This window comes from Harpia harpyja, chromosome 14 (genome assembly GCF_026419915.1).
Source record: "Harpia harpyja isolate bHarHar1 chromosome 14, bHarHar1 primary haplotype, whole genome shotgun sequence".
Classification (NCBI taxonomy): domain Eukaryota; kingdom Metazoa; phylum Chordata; class Aves; order Accipitriformes; family Accipitridae; genus Harpia; species Harpia harpyja.
In genome coordinates, this window is record NC_068953.1 from 15,168,923 (window position 1) to 15,183,502 (window position 14,580).

Here is a 14,580-nt window from a genome sequence, read left to right on the forward strand (position 1 = left end):
GTGTTCAATTTGCAAGCATGTATGCAAACAAAACATACATGAGATTAAACTATGCAATGCTGGTTTTAGTGAGACTAAGCATAACATGGCTTAAAAAAAAAAGTTTAAAAAATTTACTTACTATCCATGTATGCAACTTGACTATCAGCACAACACTACCAAGTTCCATATATTTTCAGGCAACAACAGTGTTTATTAGATCAGAGGAGTTTATCTGGCCATTCCCTTAGTGAAGCCAGTGATTTATATTTGATTAAGCTACACCAGGAACATTTCAATTTGATGTGAAAATTTTGTAGGGAAATCTGAAGAAATGGAGAACATAGTATTTTCTGCTGTACTGCTTCTTTTAGCATAGACTTCTAAAAACACTTCCACAATCAAACTGTAGCTCAGATATTGCTCAAAAGAATGCATGGCAAGAACAACGTAATGCAGATGTTATGCAAGATTAGTGATATTAAGGATATGGTATAGAAGGAGGAATTATTTTGCTCCTAATCGTTCTCACACACATAGCAGAATGAAATCTTTCAGCAGTTTTAGGAGAAAATTTCTACAGGGACGCAAATGTAGAAAATGAAGAATTAACTAGATGAAGTTTGCTGGTTTTTGTACAACAGCAAATGCTTCCATGGAATGTAAAGCTTTTCTGAGATTATTTATTTATCTGCACATGCAACATAGAAATTACCTTGGGGAGACCAATCTCAGCCATGGCATTCAGCCACTGGATTACATTATCTGTGTGCCGGAAGTGGAGACCAGTTGCCTGAAACAAAAATAGGCAGGAACAAGGGGGAGGGCAGTAAGAAACAAAATACCACAGATGCCAAGAACAGCGGGGACATTCATTAAGACAGATAGTGAAAACACTACTCTTACAGAAAAGAAGTCAGAAGTCTTCTATATACAATCATATTGACTGTTTATGACAAGTTCTTTCACATGAGTGCAAGCTCAGATATAAAGCTAAGAGTCCACGCCCCCTCACTTAACCAATGTTCTAGAGTGAAGGTGGAGTTTCTTAGGTAGCGCTAATATAAACTAACTTTCTGCTTATTTGCTCACAGTACCTCAGTGTGCATGTTTTCCTATTTTAGATTACTACCAAAAGCAGTATCTATTGCCAACACCTCTCACCTTATATCTAGTCTGTTCTCTATCATAGATTTTCTTCACAGAAACCACTTTAGGGGAGAAGAAGTTTCCAAGTTTGGCCAGATAGACTCCATTTCTCAATCCTTCTTCCAGCTCTGTTGTGGGAGGCAGCTCCTCATTCAGACAGGCCTCCATCCATCTGGAAGTGCAAGAACAACAAAGTTGGTCACATGAGTATATTTCCAATTTGTGAACACAACCCCACGCTAAACAAGTTTTATGCTGCTGTTGCTGTCACACTCTAGCATACTATTTACTTAGCATTAGGGGTGGAAAGTAGGTATAGCACTACCACACATTCTGTGCCATTAAAGCGCTAGTCAGTAATACTTTAGACAAAATATTAAGGAGAAGTAAGGATTCCACTAGCCAGAGTTTCACAAGTAATTAAGATACCATCTCATGATCATGTTTCTCCTTCAGCTCATGATTTAGCTGGTTCTGCTCTAGACACAGTGGCCAACCTGTCCTCTTAACTAACTTAAATCTTCCTCTTGACTACAGGCTTATCTCCCAAGCATTTCTCTACTCTAGTCTCATTAAGTATTCACTAGTTATTTCATGACTTTGTACCACTTATTCAAGCTCTTTTAGCTGATGTCATAGAGAGGCCCTACAATGTTGTCATCAAGTCTACCTTCCTGACCTATATATTTTTTCCCACCCTGCTATACATTTCAAAAATGGGAAAAAAACTGGAACAGGCATTCCTCTCCTCATAACAGCTGATTTTCCCTTATCTTGTTTTCTTCCATCTCATTTAATGGTGTCACGGATCCTCATGACAAAAGCAAAGATTACAACAGCAAATAATTTGAAAAGTCACTGTTCTCAAAACAGAGGTGCACCTTGGTATTTCTTCTGTACAGGGCTACCAGAGGCAAGTTCAGCTATGCAGCTTCTTCCAAAGACAACATGCTCCCTGGCTGTTCTGTCCTCTGAAAAAGGCCTCACAGCCGTGGGACAATTTCTAAAGCATTTTTCTTAGGATCATACCTCACTTGCAGCTAAACTCTAAAGCTCTTATAGGACGGATGAGCCTTGGATCAATAAAGATCACAGAAAAGTGGCTTTCAAGACAATAGTGGCCCAGAATAGCAGTAGCCCATACTATAAAACAGAGCTGATAATGTAACATAAGCAAGGTTAATAATTTGACTCATGGAGATGATGAGTCCACATTACTAGGATTGATCTCAAAGACAGATATGTAGAGGATCCTGCTTGAACCCAACAAATAGAATTTTAATATTCCAAATACTCTTTCAGATGCATACATAACTGTAAACCATTTAGCTCTGTATTAATCCAGGCAAAACAACAGCGAAACACCATACCGGATGCAAGTGATAACAGATTAAATGAATAACTGTAGTAAATTAACACAATTTCACAGAAATCAGTCCTGTAAAACACACCTGGGAACACTGCGTGGCTCTGTTGACCACCTAACACTGCAGACATTTCACATCTGTGAGGTGTGTTCATGCCTCATAATATTCTGATTAAAATCAAGCACTGTACATACATACAAAAAATAGCTCATATATACTAGGAACAGACAGACATCTCCAAGCAGTGTTTTCATGGGGATTCATTGAATAGTGCTGTTTCTAGCACATTTTGGCATAGATGGGTGCTATGCTCCCCTCTTTCAGTTTTTCAGGAAGTAAACACAAAAATTGAGGCTGACAAAATTAGAGAATTAGAGGGTAACACCAATATTAGCATAACTGTAACCTATAATTAGCACACAGGTGGTCACAGCTTGAGTAAGAACAGGACTGTGCAAATAACGTAGGCTTTAGATATGACTAAATATTAGGTCATTGATCTAGCTTATCTACAGACTGGGGATTGTATCCTAAAAGACAACTGTGACACTGAGAAATGTGTAATGAGTATAGCAGACATAACAAATTCAAAGTTTAAAGCTGTAAGACCTAATGTTATCATGGGGTGTATACAAAGGGGAACAGCAAAGTCAGGCATTACTATTCTTTTGTACACAACACTGATGAGCCTAACCTTGTCACTGCGGTCTGCATTTTTTTCCAAACTGGAGAGCAGGAATAAGGTAGGAAAGAAGTTTTTTATTAGCTAAGATAATACTTAACAGTGAGAAGCCTGAAGAATGAAGTGCATTCCGTTTGTTGAAATAAAGTCAGAGAACCAGCTTGGTGCTCTGACAGTCCCTTTGGTAGCAGACTGAAATCAGATGACTGAAACTGTAGTCACTGACATCAGCCTGCTCCACCTTTTCTGATAAACAGCATGAAATCTAAGGCAGGAGCATATGAACTACACATGAATCAGCTTCTGAATCACTGATTTTCAGCCCAGCACGCAAGGCTCAATGGAAAGAGCTAAAAATTATTTAACCTGCAATATCTGAGAAGACAAAAGAATAAGTGACCATTCTTTCTGACCCCAACAAGAAAATAATACGTGATGATTTCTTTACAGTAATTTAGAAAAGAAGTATTATAAACATAAAAACTAATTTGCATTTGGGGGATTTTTTTGCACAGTTTACTCTTGATCTCAAATACAGAATACCATAGCAGTACACAACAGAGATGAGATGCATTCAAATTCACCACAGCCAGTTCTTCCATCTCTCCTGAGAAGGCAGTAAACTGCATTTCTAATTAGAGAAGACAGGTAGTTGTTAGTGAAAATTAAAAATCTCACAGGCTGCAGTATTTTAATGGTCAAAGGAAAGATAACTTGACTAGTGCAGATACGCAGTCTTAGACAATCATCTTAATTGTCTTGCCTGTATTCAGTTTCAACTATCTCTTAAGGTTTACTGTTTTTAACCTACCACAGAGCTAGTGTTACTCTACCACAGCTCCTCCATTTTCACATCTGTTAGCATAAACAGAATGCTTGCCAAAACATACATTTCAGATTAATGTACATCTTCACTAATCAAACTCAAGGGGAATGCCAGTCAAGTTGTCACGTCTAAATCTATTACTTCTCCATCTCTCTCTACTTGAAATGTTAGTATACAATGTGGTCTTGTAGTACATAAAGTGGCCATCTGCCTTTTAAGATAAACAAGCCAGTGTTCTTAAAACAACAAAAAAGGCATAACACCGGTGTTTTGCTCTTTGCTCTAATTTGATATTTGCTTAAAGGTATAATTCAAACACATCTATTTAGCTCAACTGCCACTAATCCCCAGATGGCCTTTTCTACTAACACAAGTTAAAATCAGCTGTAGCAATTCCGATGCCTACACCCAAGAGCATCTAAAAACTGGCTGCAGAGCAAATACAGCATAAAGTCCTCAAATTTTTAATTCATCCCTCTTGCATTTCTGTTTGAGTTTTTTTTAAAGATCTAATCCTTCATGCTATTTTCCTATTTGTGCATTCTGCAGCAGACAGTTATGCATACAACCTCATTGTTGAAAGAATACTCATGATTCAATAGAGGTTTTACGAACAGCTTGATTTCACCACTGTTTCTTTGGTTATTCAGATTGTTTTCCATATCTGCATTCCTCTCCAGATAACATAGAAAAATGTGAATTTATTTCAAAAGGAAAAACTCACTAACATCCCATAGCTGCTCATCATAAAGTACCTACAATCAGCCACTACTACAGTCCCCAAATCTCAGTTCTACTGATTCTTCCATCTGAATGCAAACTACTCAATTTTAAGACCCATCCCCTGTGCCCAGGAAAGCCTCTTCCTCACACTTGGCTTCTCTACAGCTCCATGCAGCAGAGATGACACCTTTGAAAAGCTAGCACAAGCAAGCAAATGGTGCCACAAAGCTTTTCAGTAACTAATCACAGAAACAGGTCAGCAGCAGTGGAGATTTCAGGAGAGCCTAGGAGGAGGGGGAAGAGAAATGGGAAACTACACATTTCTCAGGAACCACCACTCACAAAAATCAACAGCAAGAAACAGTTTTATGTTTCTGCTGACAGCCCTCCCACAACAGGGAGTGGTTTTCTGCAGGAAACAGGCAACACACCAGATTCTTCCAGCTTCTGCTGGCTTCTCATTCTCCAGTCGCCTCAGTCCCTTATAGTCTTTCCCAAGCCCCAAACTAGAATAAGTTTCCTAATTAATGTCTCACAAAACTCTTCATAAAATGTACAACATGATGATTGTAGCCTCTGCTTTGAATATCCAGATTACAAAGGCTTTCTGTGCAGAAACTTTCAATCAGCAAATGGGTAGCTGGTTGGAATGGCTGAGAAACTTTACACAAAAATGACTGGGCCCTAGCACTACTGAAGAAAGCGTTACTTGAAATAGGACTCTGCAATACTACGTGGCAGGGGGACACAGAGGGAGAAAAATCTACACACACACGCACACCCCCCCCAGCAAAAGACCGAATACTCTGCAGAAGTCAAGAAGTATCCTTTCATATTCTGGAGAAGCACCTAAAACACTATTTGGAAAGGTATATAAAAATGACATTTCCAAGCCTCAAGTCTCACACACTCTGTATGGGTTCTACTTGCTTTCCTAAAAAGCTGCAAGAAGTCAGAGGACTGATTTATGTGCCTTTTGATAGCACCTGACTAACTGGAAATGATAATTAGTCTCATTGCCTGGTTTATTCACAGAATCACAGAACAGCCCAAGTTGGAAAGGAAACTGGAAAACTGTGATGAGGTCCCCTCTGAGCCTTCTCTTCTCCAAGGTGAAAAGACCCAACTCCCTCAGTGTTTCCTCACAGGGCAGGTTCTCCAGCAGTTTGATCACCTTTGTCACCCTCCTTTGGACCCTCTATTCACATATGAGAAAGTCACCAGCTAGCCACCAAACACCAGATGATGTGCAGCCATGTTCTCTCCCATCTTGTCTTTGAGCTCCTTGCCACCTAACTCAGGAAAACAATAGGAAGGCTGTTTATGCAAAGCCTGTAAGGTACAGAAAACAAATACAACCCGAAGGACATGTTAAGGGAGTAAGGAACTGAGTCAAAGTACAAGTTACAGAAAGCAAACCAGTTCAACAAGTTTTGACAGGAGTTCAGTATTCAATGTGAACAGCTTACAAATTCTATGCAGTAAAGGGATGGGAGTGCAGAAGGCATCAATTCAGGACACATACAAGTCATAGATGGTGGGGCCTACATATCAGAAGAGTTCCAAAGAAGATATAAATCAAAACACCCCATATTAGAGAAGCTTCCACAAGGCAAAGGATGCTCAGTCGCTCTAGTCCAAGTGAAAATAGCATTAATAACCTCAGAAAGTTTTATGAACCTTGCATTTAGTACTTCAGGTATAGTGCACTTAAATGGTAAGTAACAATTTTGAAGTGGAAAAAGTATATACAGGGAGTTGCTAATTTGAGCCTAGTTTTGCCTGGAAAGCATTAGCTTTCCTGCAAGCTTCTCAACAGTGTCCTACAGTAAGAGACTTAGTACCGCACTTTCCTTTCTAACATGATATAAATACAGTGTTCTGTGACTTAGACTGTCATGTTTCCTCAGGTTAATTTTATAAGTAGGACTGCAAACACTCTCCTAAAGGGTTTAAAAATCAAGCTGGTTGCCACAGCTTCCCCAACAGAATGTTCTCAAAGAAGCCTCTACTGCAAATGAAGAATAGTTAAACTTGGAGAGCACTTTAAATCCCAAATGAGACACCATTACACTGTAGAGTGCAGCCTGAGCCCAAGAAAAGGGGGGCTTGCAACCCAAAGCAGGACGGGGAGCCTGGAAAGGCAACAAGGAGTAGTGTTTACCAGGAAGAAAAGGTTTCTGGGAACACCTGGCCAACTTCTGTACAGCAGCTACAAAAAGAAACTCATTCTTCTGCAAACTACTGTTTTCCTGGGTTTTGCTGCTTTCCTCTCAAAAAACTTAGTTCTTGAACTTTAAGTTCTAGAAAAATGCAGATAGCAACTGAATATGTGATAGAGAAAACATGACATAAGTTTAAAAATTCTGGACCATTATCCAAAAGATACTGTAAAGCAAGTCAAACACTATCATTCAGATGATGCTCTTCCCTTATCCCACACAGCTGTGTTTCCTGTACTCCTTCAACCCAACCTTCACAGAATCTCCGAGGCTGGAAGGGTCATCTTGAGATCTAGTCCAACTCTTCCATGCCCTCACGAGCAACCCTTCTGCCCATTCCTTCTGAGGGGGTCAAGAGGTTTCTGTAACATCATTTGCATGCCTTAGATCATTACAACCAAAGACTCCCGAGAGGACACAGAGCTACTCAAACCCTGAAAGAGTCCAAATGCTAGCAATAGGGTTCATAATACCCTCCCAAGAACTTTATCAGGGCAACAAAAAAAGCTCACCCACTTTGTTCAACCTAGGAAGACCTAAAATGAAAGTAGATCGGACATGCAACCGAATCATTTAATGCCTTACCAAAGGACATAGAGGCAGTGAATTCTGTTTAAGCATCTCCATAAAGTAAGATAAATAGCCCATAATTAGAACATAAGCTGTCTCAATGTACTCATACCTGTTTCAACAGGTTCTTAAGTGGGTGTTAATATAACTACAGAACTAGGGCAATTTACATACAATAATGCTTGGTACAGCATTGCTTAACCATTTGCTAGGCCAGAGGACAAAGCAATGTTTTCAGAAAGCATTACGCATTACCTTTTACATTTAAAAGCTCACATACTCATATTAAAATTAGCACCTGTCATCCTTAAAATGCAGAAATAAATGCAGAATTTCCAGATGAACAAGAGGAAAGCATTTCTCAAGTCTCACGGGATGGGGGGGGGACGGGACACGACCTAGTTGATGGGCAGCAACCTCTATCTATCTACTCCCTTTAGACCTCAGGCATTAGAACAATATGCCACCAATAAGCTTTCCACAGAAACCTTAAAATCTTTTTTTGCTACTTTGACAGTTTCCAGTTTCCACTATGCTCCCTCCCTCTCACCAGCATAGAAAAGAGAATTTTTAACCCAGAATTAATTCTTCAATCAAATTGCATCACATGACTGCATAGGTAATGTTGGACTCTCCAATTTTACTGGAGCTGGCTCAAATTAAAGTAGTAATTGCACCTTTCTAATCAGTCAGTCCTACTGCTATGAAATGCAGATCCCCCTCCTAGAAAAAGATCCTTGAATATCTACACACAGCTACTACCATTAGCTGCAATTTAGAGCCAGGCCTTCCTTGAGAAGACATGACCATAAAAATGTAACATCAAGTATTGTCAGGCAGCCAGTCTCTCAAGTAATGCTGTCTTCAAACTTCTAAAGGCAACATTGTTCCATCAGCAAGGACTGGAAAAAATTAACATCAGTCATCTAAACTACCAACTTGTTTACTCTCCCCTAATACAGCATTATCAAGGATTGTGACAAGTTACACAAAGGTGTCATTTTTCAACAGCATCATAGGCCAATGTTAACCATTGGAGTTTAGACATAGCAGAAACTTAATATTGATCACACGGCACACATTTTGCTCTTAACACTTGCAAAAACATCAAAAGCCTGGCTAACCCTGAGACAATGGAAAAAACATGGAAAAGAAAGAAAAAGTCACTCTTTTTCTCTCAGACTGATTATAGGTAAGCCTGAGGAAGAAGAACTAGCAACCCATCTCTCCAGAAATTGTTGCAAGAACACCCAATTTCATAAACAATTATAGCACAGCAGGTAAGAAAAAAAAAAAACCTGGACCAAACCTGTAAGGAACACTGCTCATTTCATGACAGGACTACCATGCAGTATGTTCCAGCACAAAAAGAAAACAGAACATGGCACAGAAAACACAGAAGGCATTAACAGTCAAAAAAAGTGACCATTATCAACCAATGAGGAAAGCTCACTTCTTGGTCATCCCTAAGTAGTGGTAATTTCAAGGTAAAGTTAATTATTTGCAGAGACCAGAAATAACTTTTTCTAACCTTCAGCCGTCCTAGAATTTCAAGACAAAGGCTCTTCCTTTTGTACACAGACCTAGCCAGTGACATTCTTCAACTCTGAGACCAGACTGAGGCCCAACACACCACCTGGGTCTGCACCTGGTGACCACTTCTACTGTGTTGGCCTCAAGAGCTACGCTTCAGCATTTCCAGCCATTAAGAACTCTAAGAAGATAAAGTATGTAACACTAACATATCATGCTAAAGGATAACCAGTACCACTCATATCAGAGCCTGGTACTAATGCTAAGTGTTGGTTGAAGCTCAGTTGTCCACAGGATCACATTGCATTCTGCTTATTGCACACCTCACCAATTCCATTAGCAGGAAAGCTGCAAACAGAACCTCAATGCAAACTTCCAAGCCTCTGGTTTGGGAGCACTGGCCACAGAGTTCTTGATCATGGGTCAGAATCACAGGAGTCTTCTCTTTGTAAGCATGTCAGTGCCACAGCACTCCTTGCTTGCTTCAAGTGGTCCCCTACCAACCACGTTTCAGAAGGGTGTTGTCTTCTTCTTCAAGAAGGCTGAATATGCTTTATTTCCTCCTGAAGGAGGTCTAGAGGTGGACTGGAGGGGCACAGAGCTTGATTCTTTTTCCAGGCACTCATGGTATTATCCTCCAGTCTTTGTAACACTGTCTGTACACTATACCAATATATTTTAATTAGCAAAATAAGCCTGCCTAAACCTGTGCTCTACTAACACAGTCAGACTGCCTTACACACAGTTGAACTGCCTTACACATCTCCTTCTCATAACCATGAAATAGACAGGCTATTTGCCCAAAATCAAATTCTCCAAACACATCTTCAAAATGTGATCTCCTTGTGCACGCCTACACTGTGGGAACAAATTCTTGAAACAAGGTGATCTCTTTGCACTTTCAAAGTAATCCTGTGGGTATTCACCCATTGCCTGTCGCTATATCCATATACAGAAAAAAGGTGCATCTTGCACTCTTCATTTCTTCAAATCTCACCCAAAATTAAATGGAAAAGAAGAGGTGCCATTTGAATGGATGTACTGAAAATGCCATGAAGATCTTAAAGAGTTATTTCCAGTTGCTTCCCCTTCTGAGTGTTCACCCCCTAACATTTAAAACGTGGGCAACTCCAGGCAGCACTGTTCAGCCTACACAGAGATCTGGAGAGGTACCTGGATACTGTTAGAAGAGTGACTGAAGAGCTGTTCAAACATTAACTATGGCTGGAACTTGGAAGCTGTGCAAAAGCTACAAGTAGAGCTTAGCGAAACTGCTGACAAGCTTCAAAGATCTTTCTCACAACCACCAAAGTAATTTGTACTCTCAGAAAGTATTCACAGCACAATGAATACTGGCACTCTTGTAGGTTCTTAAGAGTCCAATACTGAGTGCAACAAACACCTGTGTGTCAATATAAACAGTATAAACAGCCCTCTGCTATGAAAACAAAGAGGCAAGAGATCACACTGGAGTCCTTCAGCCTGCTGAAGATAAAGCATTCACGGTGTCCAAGACTATGAAGTTTGTATAAATCCTGAATGCATATAGATCAAGAAAGAGTGATTAACAGTATTTCATGCTAAAAAACACAGCTCAGAAGAAAAAGATTCTAAGTGGTGAGAGCCTTACGACTCATCCCACTGTTGAAGTGACATCCTGTTGACCTCAGAGAGAGGCTCCTACTTCCAGCACTCAGTCAGCTAAGGGACTGCCAACATATTCCCTAAGGAAATAACAATCTTGATTTTAAGTAGAGGCAAGTCACTAGGAAGGGACTGGAATTGTGATACACAAACATCAAGATCATTTCGCCTAATGCTGCATGTCAGGCTGGGATTTTACATGAGCTCTTGTGAGAGCAGGCCTTCAAGTGATGGTTAAATGAGCTAATCCCAGAACATCAAGGCTGAGATCACTGGGGATATTGTTATCTCACAGGGAACTAACACAGTTCTTCATACACAATCATCCACAGGAAGACTGGGAAGTCATCCCTCAAACTATTACAGTATACCATAATTTTAACCAGGGGTTAAAATAAACCCCTGTAATTCCAAGCTTTACACTGGACCTACAGCACTGCATTCTCCCACTTCATTTAATCAGAATAAGAAATCTTTTTCCTTACTGCTCTTGAAGGAAGAGGTTCCTGCAAGAGTTTATTGCTTACATCTCCAAACTAGCTAGCAAAGATTACCAATGTTTAACTTCATCCAAACAGTGCAGCTACCACCATGTAACAAATAGGCTTCACTGTTGGCTCCCTGCTCTTCTCTTGCACTGAAATACTCCAGACAGGCAGCCAAAACTAGCAAGGCAGGCAGATGGCATACCCAAGCACTCACTACGACTCAACATTTTCTTGCCCGTGGAGGTTTGGTTTGGGGTTTTTTTTTGTTGTTTGGTTGGTTTTGGGTTGGATTTCTGGTTTGGGGTTTTTTTGTTTTTTGGTTTTTTGGGGTTGTTTTTTTTTTTTGGAGGGGGGACAGGGGGAGGAATATCTCCTTAGGATTTCCGCTCCCCCTGCTCCCCAGTCACATCACATTCCCAAATGCACAACAAAAGTTACAAAATAGAGGTGAAAGCATATCAACCAAATGCCAGAAAGGGATGGGGACAAATACCTTTAGAAAATTCAAGCCTCCCAAGTTGCTGTAGGATCATCTGCATTTCCCTTAGGCAACCACTCTACTTCTGTTCTCTTTGTATTTTTTGATAGCATCTGCCTGCACTTCTATGACTATCCAGTCTAGCAATCTGGTGAGCACAGTTGCTGACAATGCCTTCCAGCTACCTCAACTATATTTAATACAGGAAGCTATCACCAAGGAAGGCACAGATGACAACAGCAACCTCTATGCCTGTTCATGGTGTCAGACCAAAAGTTCCTGCCACACATAGCCCAATACCCTGACTCTGATAAAGGCCAGGAATAGAGATGCAAATAAACATAGTCTTTTATTGAACTAGGTAATTGACTGTTCAATTAAATATGCTGTATCTATTCATACTTACTTAAACTACTGTACATAACATGTTTAATTGATGAAACTTTTTTTTGACAAGTTTATGAATGTCACATTTGCGAGTTTATCTGAAGTGCAAAAATGTATTTGGGAATCACAGAACTATTAAAATGCATTAAAATGGTCTTTGGATTTGCTTTCACTAGTTGTACCTCACACACAGGAAGTATATACGACTTAAATACATTTTGCTTTAACACGCAGGCAAAAGTGATATTAACTGTAATTAACAAAGATTGGTTTTAGTCACCCTAAATCAGACTTTTAACTGTATTCATGTAACCAGAGATGTCAATAGATATCTAGCAAAATCTTCAGAAGTATTTATGTACACCAATTTCTACCTCCTCCAGTAATCAATGAAGATCAGCTGCTAACCTGCAAGAACAGCTCTTAAATAACATTAGACCTTTTAGTATCTTTGAAGCTGTTGCTCTATCTCAGCTTTATTTAACTGAAAAATCCTCATTCTTCTCCTGGACTTAACTAAAATAAGCCTTCTTGTGTTTTTTCCCCCTCAACTCTCTACCACTTACATGACTGAACAAAATATTCCAAACCGAGATTGTATTCCATTTACTGCAATAAATTACAAAACAGAGGGTAATTTTAAAAAGGTAGTTTACAAAACACTTTTAAAAGAACATACTCATTTCTTTCTTTTAACCATTAGCCACATAGTCTTAGACCTCACCCAGAAACTGACAGCCAGCACACAGGATGCAAAACTTGAAGTTGCAACTTCACTTGAAGTACACTGCAGTAATTCAGAAGAGGAACAGCAGAGTTCCTGCATTGCTCCAGACACAGACAACACACAACAAACAGAATCCAACTCTGCTTCTCCATTTTGCCTTTAGCACTCTATACCAAGGCAAGATAACCCCCATGTATCCAAGAACAACGCAGCATAAGCACACCACATATCAAGGATACATGCAAACTATTTATTTAGCTTTGAGAGAGATTCTCTTAATCAGTACAGGTGGGCCTAGCACAAGCCTAAATCTCCCCTCCAGCCAGGAAAAACCTAAGTATCCTCACATGACATGCTTATGTCTACACAGGTGTATTGCGTTTGCATGGTGAGGGTTTTGGGTTTGTTTGGGGTTTCTTTTGTTTTGGTTGGGGGGGGCGTGGCACATCTACAGGGGTGGCTTCTGTGAGAAGATGCCAGAAGCTTCCCCTGTGTCAGACAGAGCCAATGCCAGCTGGCTCCAAGATGGACCTGTCGCTGGCCAAGGCCGAGCCCATCAGCAATGGTGGTAGCACCTCTAGGATAACAGATTTAAGACGAGGAAAAAACTGCTGTGCAACAGCAGCTGGGGGAGAGGAGTGAGAATACGTGAGAGAAATAACTGCAGTCACCAAGGTGAAGAAGGAGGGGCAGGAGGTGCTCCAGGCGCCAGTGCAGAAATTCCCCTGCAGCCCGTGGGGAAGACCACGGTGAGGCAGGCTGTCCCCCTGCAGCCCATGAAGGTCCACGGTGGAGCAGATATCCACCTGCAGCCCGTGGAGGACCCCACGCCGGAGCAGGTGGATGTGCCCGAGGAAGCTGTGACCCTGTGGAGAGCCCAGGCTGGAGCAGGATCCTGGCAGGATCTGCAGCCCCATGGAAAGAAGCCCACAGTGGAGCAGATTTTCTGGCAGGACCTGTGGTTCCACAGGGGACCCACACTGGAGCAGTCTGTTCCTGAACAACTGCAGCCCATGGAAAGAACCCGTGCTGGAGCAGTTAATGAAGAACTGCAGTCCGTGGGAAGGACCCACGTTGGAGAATTTCATGAAGAACTGTCTCCTGTGGGAGGGACTCCACACTGGAGCAGGGGAAGAGCGTGAGGAAGAAGCAGCAGCAGAGACAACACATAATGAAATGACTACAACCCCCATTCCCCGTCCCCCTGCACTGCTCAGGGGTAGGAGATAGAGAAGTTGGGAGTGAAGTTGAGCCCAGGGAAGAAGGGAAGGATGAGGGGAATGTGATTTAAGACTTGTTCTTATTTCTCATTATCCCACTCTGATTTGATTGGGAATAAATTAAATTAATTGTCCCAAGTCTGTTTTGCCCATGACAGTAATTGCTGAGTGACCTCTCCCTGTCCTCATCTCTACCCACAAGACTTTCATCTTATTGTCTCTCCCCCTGTCCAGTTGAGGGGGAGCGAGAGTGGCTTGGTGGGCACCTGGCAGCTGGCCAAGGTCAACCCACCACAACAGGAAAAGAATCCTCTCTGAAACCCCTCCCATCCACTAGACATATAATGTGGTCCTCCACAGCAGCCAGACAAGAAATTATTACGTACTGTGGTACACACAAACCCCAATTATGCACAAGCCATTCATTGTGCTTCAGCACGTTATTTTCCAAGCCATCCCTTGCCCCAGACAGCCCATAACATGCCATAAAATGTGCAACACAGCAAAAAACAAAGGTGAGCACTGGACAAAGAAAGCATACTCCAAAAAGTAAAAACCAAACCAAAAAAAACCCCAAAAAACCCC

At 41.0% G+C, this 14,580-nt stretch overlaps 1 protein-coding gene across 1 annotated transcript in view; it reads right to left on the reverse strand.

Annotated features, from left to right (window-relative positions):
* The window catches only part of IQGAP1 (IQ motif containing GTPase activating protein 1), a 76,925-nt gene that overhangs the window by 48,469 nt on the left and 13,876 nt on the right, over nucleotides 1–14,580 (reverse strand). Inside the window, exons 3-4 of the mRNA XM_052807404.1 lie at nucleotides 1,144–1,300; nucleotides 695–772 (exon numbers count right to left, since the gene is read on the reverse strand). Of these exons, the coding sequence (XP_052663364.1) occupies nucleotides 695–772; nucleotides 1,144–1,300 (235 nt within the window). The remainder of the gene's footprint in view (nucleotides 1–694; nucleotides 773–1,143; nucleotides 1,301–14,580) is intronic.